General features: G+C 47.8%; 1 protein-coding gene across 3 annotated transcripts in view; it reads right to left on the bottom strand.

Moving 5' to 3' along the window:
- The window catches only part of IGSF3 (immunoglobulin superfamily member 3), a 94,225-nt gene that overhangs the window by 58,932 nt on the left and 20,037 nt on the right, over positions 1–15,256 (bottom strand). For all 3 annotated transcript variants that reach the window (XM_027888245.1, XM_027888243.1, XM_027888244.1), the window contains exon 2: positions 6,611–6,988. In XM_027888245.1, coding sequence (XP_027744046.1) covers positions 6,611–6,988 — 378 coding nt within the window. The remainder of the gene's footprint in view (positions 1–6,610; positions 6,989–15,256) is intronic.

The raw sequence follows: 15,256 nt of genomic DNA on the forward strand, positions 1-15,256 counted from the left end.
CCTCATTCCTCCCCCATTAACAGACAAACTCTTCTTTTCCATTCATGGCAGAAACAGAAGGAAAAAGCAGAGAAGCAAAGGTCAAATTTTTTTGAAGGTTATTACAGACATTTGGGCATATAAAGGGGGACACTAAGAATAAAATACCCTGTGTCTAATTGCAAAGGACCACCTATAAGAATGCATTTGATTTTTTTTTTTAAACCTCTTTTTAAAGTCAGCTAAAGGGTAATTTGAAAGTGAAGGGCATTTTACTCCTCTGGGGAGCTAATTACTGCAACAAGCAAAGCCCAAACAGGCCAAGATGAATGTAACTCACAAAGCACAGCACCAATCCTACAGCTCACTGTGGTAAACTCACAGGGTTTGCCCAGATAAGGCACACACAAGCCTCACAGAGGTAGCCAAGCTGCAGAGATGGCCTCAGAGATCAGGATATCTGTGCTTAGGATTCCCAAGTTCTACCTTCATACACCAGAGCAGAGCAATAGAGACCACCTCCTGCAACCCCACTAAAGAAATAAGAGCAATATGAAATACAAAAACTGCGCCAGAAAAAAAGAATTTGGGGAGGTACAACTGGTCCTTGCTGTTCTCACCAGGTTGAGATCACCAATGTTATGTCATTATTTAGCACTGACCTTTCAACCTCCACTCTTTAGCACCCTCCCTCCAAACTGCTGCCTAAGAGTGGTTCCTACGGCATCTCAGCCAAGCGGCTCATCACAGGAGCGTGGGACAATTCGGCGTGGAAGGGACCTTGGGGGGGTCTGCAGTGCAACAGGGTCAAGCAGGGTCAGCTATAAGGTCAGACCAGGCTGCTCAGAGTTTGATCCTGTCAGGTCTTGAAACTCTCCAGAGATGAAGCCTGTGCAACCTTTCAGGACAGGTTGAACTGCTTGTTTCGATTTTTGCCTGTTGTTGCTCAGCTGCAAAAAGCCTGGTCTCCCCAGGACATAAGCTGCTCACTCAAGTACAGTGACAAACACTTCTCCCTGTCTCTCAGGTGAAGAGGAAGAAGAAAAAAAAAGGCAGCAGAGAAGGAAGAGCCCCCAAAGACTTCTATCAAAACTGGTAGATGCTTGTCTGTGAGACTGCCATCTCTCTCCTCGACACTTCCCTCAAGCAAAGCCACCTTCAGCCCAGTTGACAGCTGGAACAAAACAGCAGCCAAAGAGTCCGTGTGCCCCACATGATGAGAAGTGACTGCTCTCACCCTGAGTCCCCCCAGGTTCCCAGGAGCAGACTGTGCTCTCCCAACCAAACCCAGCAAAGCTGTGAGTGACTTTCAACCCTCTGCTCTGTGCACAGACAGATCACGTATGGCGGCACTTGGTGAAGAAGAGGGGGAGCTGCTGGCGACGTGCAGCAGCAGCTGGTGTGGACTAACTAAAGCCCTGTTTCTTCTTTGCCTTCTACATGCTCTTCATTTCTCAGCAGAGAGATTCTGGCCCGCATAAATCTTTCTTGCAGCTCCTGTGCCACCACCGTCTCTTATACACACCTACAGACACCCTCCCCGTCCCAGCCATGGGCTTGCAAGTGGCCACATAGTTACATGGCACAGCTGAAGAGCACAGAGGATCCCTTCAGGACACGCTCCTAAAAGCATGGACTGATTTCTGGCGGAGAGCTACAAGCAACTTGGGCAGCTCAGCGTCAGGAGACAAGACCCCACCAAGAAGAGCCACAGCCAGCGTGACCTCAGGCAGAGAGGCAGCTGGCTCTTCATCCCACCAATGCCCTTGCCCACCATCAATGCTAAGCCTGGCACGACACTGAAACTTCACTATAGTGGGGCTGCCAGCCAAAAAAACATCCAGCCCTTGGGAGCTATCACAGCCACGCAGGACCAGGGGGACCAGACAGAGGTCAAGGCACCAGCCTACCTGGGCAGGGTGAGACCAGAGTGAAGCAGCAGAGAGCAGAAGCATGGCCAGGCTGAGAGGGTAGACAAGAGAGCCACTGAATAGCCCCTAGCTAGCACAAAGCCTCTCTGCCCCACTTTCACCTAAACCTGGCAGGAAGGAGATGCTGGTGACCAGCCCTGCAGGCACTACCAACTACACAGCAGCTCCTGCCCACTGCAGAGGCAGCTGTGTCTGAGTGCTCCTTGTTTTTCAAGTCTGCAGTGAAATGGCTTCTTCCCAGTCTGTGGTACCGAGGTCTCTCCTCCCATCCAAACCCTTTTCATTTTTTTTTGCTTTAACTTGTTTGGGTTTGATGCTGTACAGCTGCTTCCCCCAAAATAAAGAGTAAAAGGGCTGCCACCCCCTCAAGTGCTTTGAAACCTTTCCTCCTGCTCTATCACTACCCGTTTAAGAAAAACCTCAAAGCTTGATTTCTTCCCTCAAATCACTAACTCTGAAAAAGAGCTCAACGTTTTTGGGAGCAGATGAAAAAACATGGAGATAAAAGTCTGAAGCTTCTGAAGAGGTTAGACCTGGGCCCCTTTGCTGTTATCTAAGGAAGGGTACAGGAACACAAACAACTCATTGCAGAGACACAGTGGAGTACAAATCTGCACTCACGCAGACTGAAGGGACTGCCATGTGCTCAATTCTACCCTATAGCAAGTTTACCCATCAGTATGAGAAGCAAAAACCAGCATTTCAGTTTGCACAGCCATCCTTGCAGCTTCACCATCCAAATTACTGCACAGAAAACTCCTCTTCTGGAAAATACTGTTGTCCTGTCAGTGGTCACGCTGTGTTTCTGGGATGCTCATTCCCTTCATCTGCAAATCCTCTGCTGTCCTTAACTTCTTCAAAAAGGGAATAAACAGCCCACAGACTTTTCATAGACAGCAACAAGCAGGCCAGGGTCCCAGTACAATTGCCAGTCAGGTGCATATGGTCCCCAGATCCCCTAATCAAATATAAGTTTTGTAACTCCCCTCTTCAGTATGCTTGAGTGCCTTCCCAATTCAACCACAAAGCCAAAATTCCCATCAGTTGCTCAGAAGACTTATGGGGGAAGTTTCCAAAAGCAGCCAAGTCTTCAGCCACTGCTGCCTAGCAAGAGTCTAACATCTAGGCTCTCCTAGGCTCTCCATGGAGAAGGATGCATTTAATTTAAACAAATGTGAATTGCTCTCCAGATTTGTCCCTCTCTGTCCTCTGATGGCAGATATTGCCTTAACATCTACCTTATGTAATGAGTCTGGTGTTAAATAAGTAGGAGGCCACTTGGGAGATCTTCCAAAATCTTTCCCCCCCACGCTGAGTAAAAGAGCATGAACCAGCCTCAACAGTTTTTTATCAGCCTCAGGGAACTGAACTCTGAGGGCACACAAAGTTGCAGACCTTGTACAGGGGCCAATCCTTCCTCATATATCAATCACAAGGCCATGGATCCACCACATCCTGAAGAGCTGTACCCACCCCTCCTTTTTTTTTTTTTTTTGCCACCTCCCTCAGCACCCACAGTTCAGTCTGACTTGTCCTAAACTCTTCCTCCTAACACACCTCACAGCGCAGGTACAACATCTTCCCAATGACACAGCTCAGGAGGTGACTAGAAAAGAAGCAGCAAGATGCAGAAAGGCTTGTTTTTGAAGCAACAAAAGGAAATTGAGGACTGGTTGTGAAAAAGATTAAGCCTTGATACACATGTTTGCATGGCAGAAGGCCCTTGAACCACATGACTCGCCTCATTTCCTAGCTTCAGTGAGATTAGCACTTGTGCTGCATGCCTAAATTCAGATAAGAGACCCACAGAGTGCCTGGGGAGTACTTCTTATTGCAGGCCATCAGGTCCTCAAAGCACTATTAGATCCTGGCCAAGATCTCAATGAAAGAAAAGGAATCTTGAGTGGAAACACCAAAAATAGGAGAGGGAGAACCAACCATGCTTACTGTTCATGAGGTAGACAGAAGTGTACTTTCAAGCCCAACTGGCACACTGCTGAAGCTGACAAGATTACTTTTTAGCAGCTGCAGGGCTCTGGATACACGGCTGTCAATAATGCTTGTGATGGCAGGAGCAGTGACACATTCCAGCTGCTCTGCTGCGAGTTGAGATGTCCCAGTGCGGACAGAAGCCCCACGTGCTGCTGCATCAGGGCCCCATCCAGCTACCCCATCACAGGGTTGTATCATGCAGGTGGAAAAGGGAAGAAACATTCCTTCACCTCTCCACTAAACCACAGGACACAACAGGTCCAACATCCCAGAGCAGCAAGTCTAAAATCAACGCTGCTTCAAACCCATCCATTTCACAAGTAAATGGAGAGAATAGAGATGCTAACAAACCTGTCTCCCTTCAGGCATCACTGCTGCCAAAAAGGAGCCACTCAATCTAATGAGTCAATTAAAAATTCATAACTGGATGAAAGAAAAAAAGAAGTTTGGTTCTGGTTCTGAGAAAATGAGAATAATAACTCTCATTTAGCTCTTGTCTACTTCTTCTTGCACACTGTCTGGAGAAACAAAGCCAGCTTGAAAATCCAGGACTTGTAGCCAAGAGCTAAAATAGCAGGAAAAAAGAAAGGGCATGTGCTCTGTCCTGCCCTACAGAGAAAAGCCCATTTCCCCGGCAGGACTTCAGGGTCCAACAGGGCTGAAGTCAGCACAGGTTCACAGGAATGGGAGCCAGAGGGAAGGCTCTTTGTAAGGGCCTGCTGTCTACAGGAAGCACTCTGGAAAACTCGGTTTCAGACAGAGTTTGTCTAAACCACAGAAAACACCTTACACAGATACACACATTCAAAAGACAAGTGACCCTAAGTCATCTCCCAAGTGAATTTTCAGAAATTAATTAAGCCAAACCAAATTAGGGCCCAAAATCCTGAGCCCAAAAGCATCCATGAAGGGGTATAATGTGATTTAACTAATCCACTAAAAGTTACTTTAGATTCATTTTCTTGAGTATCTCTGACACACGTAAGCCCCAAAGCCAATGTCCTCAAAGCTCTACTCATGGGTGCCTACAGAGTTCCACATCTTAAAAGCCACACAGCTGTGGCAAGGGTAGGTCAGAGCAAAAGCGTACCAGTCCAGCCTTGGCTGGTCATCAAAGCAGCTGCTTGAGCTGTGGGTACACCAGGAGTGTCCTGGTATCCCAAACCCCGTGAGAGCAGCGGAGGAGCTCCCTACTGTCCAGCCATGGGATACGCTGACTGTGCTTGCCTGCAAGCCCCTCCTGAAGAACTTGACCCCACTCCACGGCTAACACAGGTACTCTCACTTGATCCAGTGCCTCTCCTGTAAGGATCCAGCTCACAGGTTTCCACAGGGAAAACAGTTTTCCCTGGCAGAGCAACCCAGCATCCAACTCTGACTGCTGCAACCTCACCCTGCCCACAGGCGCTTTTTTTCTCTGGGTGTTGGTTTCAATGGGCTTCACTCCCTCAGGTGACTCTACAGCAGCAGTGCTGACTCAGTCTTGTTTAAACTGAAGTGGGAACTGCAAATCTGGACACCTGAAGCAAATCACAGAACTACAAAAGAACAGAAGAATATTTAGGCATCTACGTCCCTGCTGCTCATGGACACCAGGTGGGAAAGCAGGCAGCTAAATAAGCACCTGCACCCCTATTGTGGGACTTCACCTGTACACTGAAGAGAAGTAGCCAAGGCCACACAAGCTGGAAGCAAAAAGCACAGCCCAGAAGAGAGCTACTGTGATTTAAATCACACTTTGGCTCCCTTCACACTGGGTTCCCTGTGTCAACAATGCCTGAACTGGCAACACCCTCACTGGTTTGCACGGCTGGGTAACTTCCAAGTGGTTTCCAACCTGCAGGCTCACAGACATCTCCTCCCCAGGGGAAGCAAGCCTGCTAGCTGCCTTTGGGCTTAAATTTGCTAGAGGGATGTCTCTGCTGCAAAGGAGCTCTTTTAGGGGTCCTTCAGCCAAAGAGTTTGATGAAAGCTTTTTGACTGTTAGCCGAGTTAGACTCTTCAAATATAACCCTGTTTTGAGGTACAGAAAGCAAAGCTGAAGCTTGGAAAGGTCAAATCAGCTAGGCAGAGGTGCTCCAGATTTTAGAGAACCACTTTTTGATTTTCCTAACGCAGACCAAAAAAACCCACAAACCACAAACCTTCAAACCAACTTCCCTACGTTCATCTACAGACAGCTCAATCTGATCAGTGTGCTGGTTTCAGGCTGCATTCAGCACCACCCTCTGTTAAGACCCTGAAGACGACCATCTCTCCTGTTCCCTTTAGGTACTGCTCCTTATCGCTCCTCTCTTCCCTGCTCCGCTATTTCGCCACCTTTAGCCACCTCTCCTCTGTGGTTTGTGCCACCTGATGCAGATTCCCTGCTCCTTTTCCTCTGCGTAAATCAGTTTTACATCTGTCTTTCTTTCACCCGTGGCTTCAGACTCTGCCTGGCTATGCTGCCTGGTGTCTCATTTCTGTAAGGGTCTTATTACTGGAGAAAGCTCAGTATGCCCTACATCTCTATACCATGATCCCCTGCAATTCACACCACTGTGCCACCTGCTCTCTGCTCCTATTCTCCTCTATAGTTTTCTGTTTATTTTTTCCCTGACAGCTTATGTAAACTCCATCTCACGTGGGGGTCCAAGGGTTTGTGCCACGCTCCGGCTGGGAGACACCCCCATTGCCCCGGCCGCGCTGTTGGTGGCAGGACAGCTTACCCACGAGGTTCATCTTGGCGCTGTAGCTCCCGAAGTACCTCTCGTCGGTGTTGGGCGTGTGGCACTCGTACTCCCCGGCGTCCCGGTCCTGCAGCTCCGTGATGTGCAGCAGGACGGCGTCCCCCTGCACCCGCTCCACGTAGATCCCGCGGCTGCGCACGCGCTGGGTGTAGATGGCGTAGGGGAACGAGGGGTCGACGGTGCTGACGATCTGCACCTCCCGCTCGGGGGCCGAGGGCAGGTAGATGGACCACTGGAAGTTCTGCTCCGCCGGGCCCTGGTAGCCGCTCACCTTGCACCACAGCGTGACGTGGGACCCCTCCGTGCGGTACAGGGGTCCCTCCTGCACCGTTACTTGCCGCTGGGCCAGTGCCATGCCTGGGGGAGGAGAGGAGCCCAGCGTTACTTCCCGACAATCAGTCCCTGAACCTCACCCGGATATACCCGTCCTACCCCTTTCCATGGCCATGCCGGGCAAGTCCTCGCACCCCATTTCCAGCTGGCACATCAGGCTCTGGCACAGCACCCCCAGCTTTCTTGCTGACTCAATGGAAATGTTTTTTTCAAAAAGCCCCATGAAAGTAGCAGTGCAGAGGTAACATAAACCCCTTGTTGGGCACCATTAAGAATCCATGCATGAAAGTGCACTGCACTGCACAGTAACAAACCAGAAGCTCAAGGTGACAGGCCTTTGTTTTCAGTACTAGTTTTACTTTCTAATTCAAACACCCTGTGATCCCAGGGACAGGCTGCTGCCAGAGGGCACTAGGAGGTGTTAAGGGTGGCCAGGGAGCTGCTGCTCGGGGTTACTAAGTTCAGCAGTGGCTCCCTAATCTCCTGGCACACCCCAATCAGGACTACCTGGAGAGAGGCCCATCTGCAAGCCAGGAGGCCACACTCCCTCTCCTTCGGTGTCTGGGTCCCCCAAATGCAATGCCCCAAGCACCTGCCCTCCATCAGCAAACCTGCCAGAGGCTTCAGCTGGTACCAAATCCCATTCTTTTTCCCCACAGACCCAACACACCTTCTCCAGTCTCTGTTATGCTTGTAAAGGCACACAGAGTTTCCAGCGCTGCCTTTCCAAGTCTCTTTGAAAGGTGTGTATTTAGTACATAACAAAGCCAATTGAAGTTAAGGGAGGGAGTGGGCACGTTACACCGAGGCTTTACTGCCCCTGGCTGCTGAAGTCGAGACCCAGCGCAGGGCGTTGTACACACACAGACGTGTGCAGCACCAAACAAAGACAGCCCCGCGGCACGGTGACTGCCATCCACTGTATTTTTACACAGATTATGGATGGCTGGCCCCTGGGCTCATGGCACATTACCAGCACAGCCCTCCAGGGGCCGGATAAATTACAGCAATCTATCTTGTTTGTTGCTACATCAAAGGCTCGAGGTCTGGAGACCACGGTGGGTGTTCATCGGTTATTGAGTTACCAGCAGCCTGCACACATGGCAAGGCCAATCATCCTGGCTTCTGTGACTGCTTGCTTGCCATCATAAAACAGCAATAAGCCGATTTAAAGCAGGTCCTGCATAATCACGTTTGCAAATTTCATCCTCTCTGTGCTTGTGTATGTTGGGGGTTTCCCCTCCCTCTAATTTTCAACAACAATTTTCAAGTACAGAGAAGGATTTAACCTCCCAAAAACCGGCATCTTGCAGGTGAAGAGGTAGCCTTGCATCTGGAGATTATTGATTCAATCCCACCCTCTGGACAGGGATGTCCAGATAGGAAGTTTTCCTCCACAGCCAGCCTGGACTAGAGCCAGGAGAGATGGTTCTTAGCAGCTTAAAACAAATTGTGAAAAATGGGTTCAGCACATCCATCAGGGCATGCAGCTGAACAGATGGAGTGCAATTCAAACTATTAACTTGGGCTCAGCTTGCTGCTGCTCCAAATTATGTTTCTTTTTACTCTTTATGAAATAATATGATTTAAGGGGAGGACCAGGGAAAGCTAGCATGTTTGAAACAAACAGGGAGAGGAACAACAGAGACAAACACTCCCCCACTGTTTGCTGTACCAATCCCTTCATCCTGAGGAAGGATATCTCTAGATACCACTAGAGACAACTAACACATCTACGGTACAGACAGCCTCTTCTCTCACCCCATAAAGGCCAAAGGACACAGCAAATACTACAGCCTTTGAAGTAAACTGTTTTTAAAGCAGCAGGAAGGGTAAGATCTTTCTTACACACTTAAAGACAGCTCATAATCCAATTTTTGTATTCACATGTAGCCTTGCTACAGCATGCAAATACCCCACATGCAATGACACAATTAAAATTGCACAACAAATCAAACATGCAGCGGTAGGAATTAAAAGTTGCACACACAACACTCATCCAGGTATTTGTCAGCTAAGTGCATGACCTTGTTGTGCAATCTTTTAATACAGTGCTGGATTTTTTACACAGGAATTCTTTGAGGAGTTTTCCAGCTATCAAGTTGAAAAACACCGTTTTATCAGACACGACCTTCCAAAGCTCGCTGGCAAGATCACAACCTTGGGGACCCACAGCACAGATCTCTGTGCCCTGATGCAAGCAACCTTTCGGTAGATGTCAAATCCCACCACCCCCATGGCCAGCACTACATATGCTTCCTTTCTTCCCTTGCCAGTGGCTTTTGGGACCTTGATTGTAACCCTAAAACCTGGAGTCCTCCTCCAGGTTTACAACAGACATTCCTCCTCTCCTATTCCCTCTTGCCCTGGATTGCTGCACCTTCCTAATCCAACCAAAAGTGAGAGAGTTAAGAGCCAAAGAGTTCCTTTGTCCCGTTCTGGCTCAGGAGCCCAGGCAGCTGAGGGGACAGAAGAAGACAGTGAAAAAACAGTCCTGCCTAGTTCCAGTGTGGATAGAAGACAAAACAGTCAGGGGTTTGTTACAACTTGCAGCAAGTTGTTGTACCAGAAGTGAGACAGACACAAAGTTGGAGGAACAGGCTGGATCTCCAGAGGGGCAAGGAGCAGCACATCCACAGTTCTATTCCCCGTGCCTGTCTGCAAACTCCTGCTCCAACACAGTCGGACACAAATGCTTTTCAAAACTTGAAAGAACTCCACAGAACAGAGGCAGAGATACTTCTCCAACAAACTATTTTAATCAAGAGAGGGAAAGAGAAAAACAATCAGCCTGAGGCAGACATCCAGCACTACAAGTTTTCTCCTCAAACAGCTGCCTTTTGTATGATGTTTGGCACTCTTCAAGCCCTGGGAATTGCTATATCCATGAACACACAGTATCCAGAAAAGAACTGCATTTCTTATGGAACAAGCATTCTGATTAACAAAAATAATGCGCCTGAGATCCCATTTTAAACTCTTATCTTTCCCTCTTGAAGTGAGAGAAGAGCTCACTGGAGGAGGAGCTGTGTACTCCGCACCTTCTCTAGGATGCCCAGGAGACAGTTATGGTGGCATTTGGCTGGTACTGCACTGGCACAGCTGGCTTTTAATTGCAAATCCAATATGATTTACTGACAACGCAAGGGTTGATACGGAGGAGGTAGCAAGCCAAGTGCTACTTTAAAATTAATAAGAAATTACAGATTTGTGCGCCTGTTTTTTTTCCAAAAGACAGCAAATCCCTCGAGATAAGGAGGAAGTGTTCCCTGATCCTTATCCCCTACAGATGAAGGCTATTGTTGCCAGCCTTTTGAGCTAAGAGTAAGCCCAACAACAGTCAGGCAGCTCTCAACACTTCCGCTGGCTTACCCATCTCCCAAGCCCCGTCTGGGAGCCAGGCGGTGCACGGGGGATAAGAGGAGGCAGCAGAGGCAAGAGGTGGGTGATTAGACTCAAGGTCAGGAAACAAGGGGATAGTGCAGGACCCAGGAAGCTGCAGATGCCTGGTCCCTGCACCTCCCCTATGCCTACCCACCCCAGCAGGCCCCAGGGCCACAGCAAATGCCACGGGAAACAGTTCTGAAAAACAGGGGAAAGGCAAGGGAGAAACGCAATGTCAGTCACAAAGTCATTCGAGTCTCCCTTGTCATATCACAGCCAGGACTTGAATGCCTCTCCATTCAATGAATGGGCAAGGAAGAAGCATCAAGCATCCCTGCCATCCAGCCATCTCACCCAGAAAGTGCTGTAGCTCAGCTTCTGAGTACACAGTGTCTTTGCAAAACCTGTACCCTCACAGGAACCTCAGATAACCATGGCAAGAGCTGGCCTCTCCACGTGTGGAGCTCAGGTTTTCTGCAGGCAACTGGTCATTTCAGGTGCCTGATTTGAAGTAGTTTGAAGAAGTCACATTTCAGAAAGTGACAAACATTTACCTTTTGGGAAGGAGGTGGACTTTCAGGTCCCTTTCAGAAGAACAAGCGTGCGAAATTGTACCTGAGAACATTGATTCAAGGCTTACTGCAAGATAAGCATAATGACAGAAAGGATGGCTAAGCACATAGAAACTGCCACAGCATTAACACATCAAAAGAATAAATAAAAACTCATGACAGAATTATGAGGAACCTCTTGTGAAAAATCTCCCCGTCTCAGAAGAGTGTAGGCCATGTCTTCACCACATCCAAAGGCACTACAGTTGCATCGAGGTATCTTACATATCAATAATTGCTGCCAGTAGTCATTTAATCCAAAGGAGAAACTTGAGCTCTTGGGACTATTATCCTGGGTCTAATCACTCCGAGCAACCAAAAAAGTCTCTATATTTTTCCATATCTTCTGTAAGTGTAGGGCTGACAGTGATGAACACGCAGCTTGAAGGGATGTTTCTACCCCTGCAGTTCTACAGCAGTTTTCCTTCACTCAGTGTGATGGTTTGGACTTGGCTCCCCAAATGCCCAAAACCCCAGTAGCAGCCCCTCTCTTCCCCCCTTTCTACTTCCCCCAGAGCAAAGGAAAAAAACTATGCAAATTGAAGAACCCGAAAACCAAGCTAGTTATATAAAAAATATATTTTATGTATATTATAGTTAAGATGCTATGTACACAGCAAACGGGAATCCAAACACCCCCTGAAGGGATAGGGAAAGGGGGAAAAAAAGGGACAAAAGGAAACAAAAAGGGACACCGAATAGATATGCGCAATCAAACCCGAGAACCAGTAAAATAACTAGTAAAACAAATCTCATCACGTCCCTTAGAAAGCAGGATTGGCTGACACTGCCAGCACTCTCCAAGCTTCCATGTGGCAGGCCAGTGGATGCTGAAGGTCTCAGCCTTAGATAAGTGAGACCAATGCAGGGACCCACTGTTCCCAAACTCCGGTGGAAGAGAAGAAGAACAAAGGCTTCCCCTCCCTTCTTATTTATACCACGATTTACGTAAAAATCGTATGGAATACTGGGAACACTGCCCCTTCCTTGGTTACAAACTGGTAACCAGGGAAGGCCTACATTAAACCCACCACACTCAGAAAATCTAAAGCAGTATTTGTCAACAACTCACAATACTAATCCTAAATTCCCTTTAAAAATTAATTTGTGCCTTTGAATACAGTCACTGGACAGAAAACATTTCCAAAGAGATCCCTTTCCCTTTCACAAATACACAGCACACATCTGGGTTTTGCTGTTGTCACTATTGTTTGTTCAATTTACAGGTGCTCCCGAGAACTTGTCAAGAGAAGAGCAACAATGCTGACAAACACTAGGGAATGGCTTCTATGTTAGAAATAATGGAGCCTGGGAAAAAAGATGACCTGAAGGGGATATGGTAAAGGTTTACACAAATATGTATTCCATGGAAAGGATGGTCAAGAATCGACCATTTATCATCTCTCCTGGCTTAAAAATCAAGGGCATCAACAGAAACTGGTCAGATCCAGCTTTATAACAAGTGTGGCAGTTCTGGCAGCTGCATGTAGCATATCTGCAGATATCCGTGCCAAAGGGTGCCATGGACGTGGAAAGTTGACACGGGCTGAAATATGGGTGAGACAAGTACTTGAAAGAGGGCTACTAAATAGTCAAGTCACACTGGGTTTGTGAGGCTTCCAAAACAAGCTACAATTGCACAGCTGCCTGCCTACAGCTTTTTGAGGCGTGATACTGAGCTAGGTGGAAGACAGTCTGAACTGGCACAGTTGTCCTCATGCCCCTTCACAACCCGTGCCATTGCAGGCTATGCTCTTCAGCCACACGGGTCACATCTGGTCTGCACACTATGCACTGGCTACACCACAACAGAGGCTAAAAAAGGCACCGTTTCAGCTTTTTCTCCAGAAGCGTGGCTATCTCTGCTCTGAGCATGGCCAACGGAACTGGCTCCCTCCAAACGCTCTCAGCCCTGACATGGGAGCTGGTGCACGTATGCAGGGAAGGGAAGGGGAGCGTGCATAAATCCTATTTGGCTATGATGAATTAGCATCTGCAGCAGACCACAGGACCTGGCAGAAAGTCCCCAGTAATGAAGACAATTCAGACACAAGTGCTAAAGAGCAGTCATGCCAAAGTGCCTGTTTTCTTGAGCTTGAGAGATGCTCTGGGCACGCACAACCCCAGAGCAGGTGCCATGGCCAAGTGCACCACGGGCTGTGGCAACTGCTGCCCTCCTGCCTTTGAGCTGCAGCAGCCCCTGTGCTGGCTGCCCTCACAAAGTTACAGGGCACACTTGCAGCCCAGCAAGCAGGGCTGCCTTTGACTCTCTCCTCCTCAGTGTTTCCAATCCCCTGCCCCAAAACAAGAGCATCCAGCCCTGCACAGGCCTTCGCTTCCAGGGAATCACTCAGGGGCAGTTAACACCCTCCAAGCTCATGTTCCATCTTAATTCAGATTGATTTTCCAGTCTCCCAGGGGATGGTCCTTCTCTCCTTTGTGTCAGCCAGGGAGGATGCAGTTGGCTCTTGCCAAAGCCATCCCATTACTTAGTCCCTGCTTTTTCTCTGGACTTCACAGTGGGGCTGATACCCACGAAACACTAATTCATTTCAGGAAGGTTCTTCCAAGCTCACAACTGTCCAGCCACTGAGAACATTTCTCCCAGCAGCTATCACCTTTTTTTCATGGGTTGAAGACTAATATTATCTCTCAGGGAGACTCTGTCCCAACAAGTAACCAGAACAGAGACGATCTTCGAGCAACACACACCTGTTATTCTGTGAAGTCTCCTGTTAAGGAGCACAAATAAAAATTAGGTTCGAGTTTAATTTTTGCATAAATGAGTCACAGCAGGGACAATCTCTGTACACTGCAACCTGCTGCCAGACGGAAAAAAACAATGCTATCAGAAGAAAACATGTGGTAGCCCTCCCCCTATTACTGTAAAGTCTCATTCTGGGAAAATCTAGTATTTTGCTTGGTGTATTTTTTAGTCATGCTAAGTGAGTTCAGTGTATTGAAAGTGTCACTGAAGCCACCTGCAGAACAACTCTGTCCCTACCTCCACCCTTTTGCTTTGATGTTTAAATCATGCAGCCAAGGGTGCCTCATCCCCTATCCTCCTCCACTCCTGACACCATCCCACCACTCCCAGCACATGGACTGTCCTCCTGAACCAACTCTAAAAGCAATTCATTCCTCATTCAAATTCCTCCCACTGCTAAGCCAACTAAGGATGGCTAAGTGGAGAGGTCAGCCAGGGGCAATTTATACAATAATTGGTATGGAAATACCACAATCAGTAGGGAAATATCAAAGCATGGGCAAACGAGACAGGAGCCGCCAATGAAGCTCTTTGTTCTTCCAACACAACCGCTTTCACTCATCTCTGCTCGCTGCTCTGTCTCACAGCAGCTCACTTCCACAGCAGATGTTTACTGGCTTTTAAGAAAAATGTTTTCAGTAAATATGAAAGAGGTGACATTTCTTTTAATCACCATAGATTGCTGTGGCCTGTGCCGAGCTTCCCAAGTTCTGACTGTAAAAGAGGTCTTGTACCTCTGCTATAATTATGCATCCAGTCAGACATCCAACTCCCTTGCCAAGATCAGAGCCATTTTATATCCTTTGGTTCTTCTCAGATCTGGTCCTTATATTGACAGAAGACCTCCTTACTTTCCCCAGTGTGGCACTGGTATTCTGCTGATGCACAGTGCGAAATGTGATCTACCCTTGTGATTTTTTCCCCCATTTTTTTTAAGCAAACCACATACTGTATGGATGTCACATTCCTCTAACTGCTCCTTCCCTGTGTCTACAATTAGGCATGTTAAAATATGCTAGTTTTAACACCACCTTAGAACGGCATATTCCTGAGGCACAGATCATCTGTATTACTAAAACCTTTAAACTTCTAAAAATGCTGAAAGGATGAAGGAATAATTAATTATCTACACTGGACACTGATAAGACAAGAAACAATAGGCTTGGACTGGAACAGCAGAGATTCAGGTTGGTCATGGGAGCTGGCTACATGTTCAATTTCCCAGAAGCAAGGAAAGCGAGGCACCAGAAAGCTGCTTTGTGAGACTGAGGTATCTCACACTACAGCTTCCTCTGAGAGACATTCACTTTCCTCCTCTGATAGACATTTACTTTTTGAAAGGACAACACAGACAGAATCTGCCACAGGGTATACACAACACGAGATCTCCCTGCTCTTACAGTTCTATCCTCAATCATCCCATCAGAAAGTGGGTTTAAAGTTACTTTGCTGCACTGAAGCTGAAACTACTCTTTAATTGAGTAAGTTTTACTTTGAAAAGTCAGAGAGCTAAGCCTCCAGAAGCCAGCC

Source organism: Empidonax traillii, unplaced genomic scaffold (genome assembly GCF_003031625.1).
Source record: "Empidonax traillii isolate 1590-97213 ecotype Southwest subspecies unplaced genomic scaffold, ASM303162v1 scaffold236:size2090792, whole genome shotgun sequence".
In the NCBI taxonomy this organism is placed as follows: domain Eukaryota; kingdom Metazoa; phylum Chordata; class Aves; order Passeriformes; family Tyrannidae; genus Empidonax; species Empidonax traillii.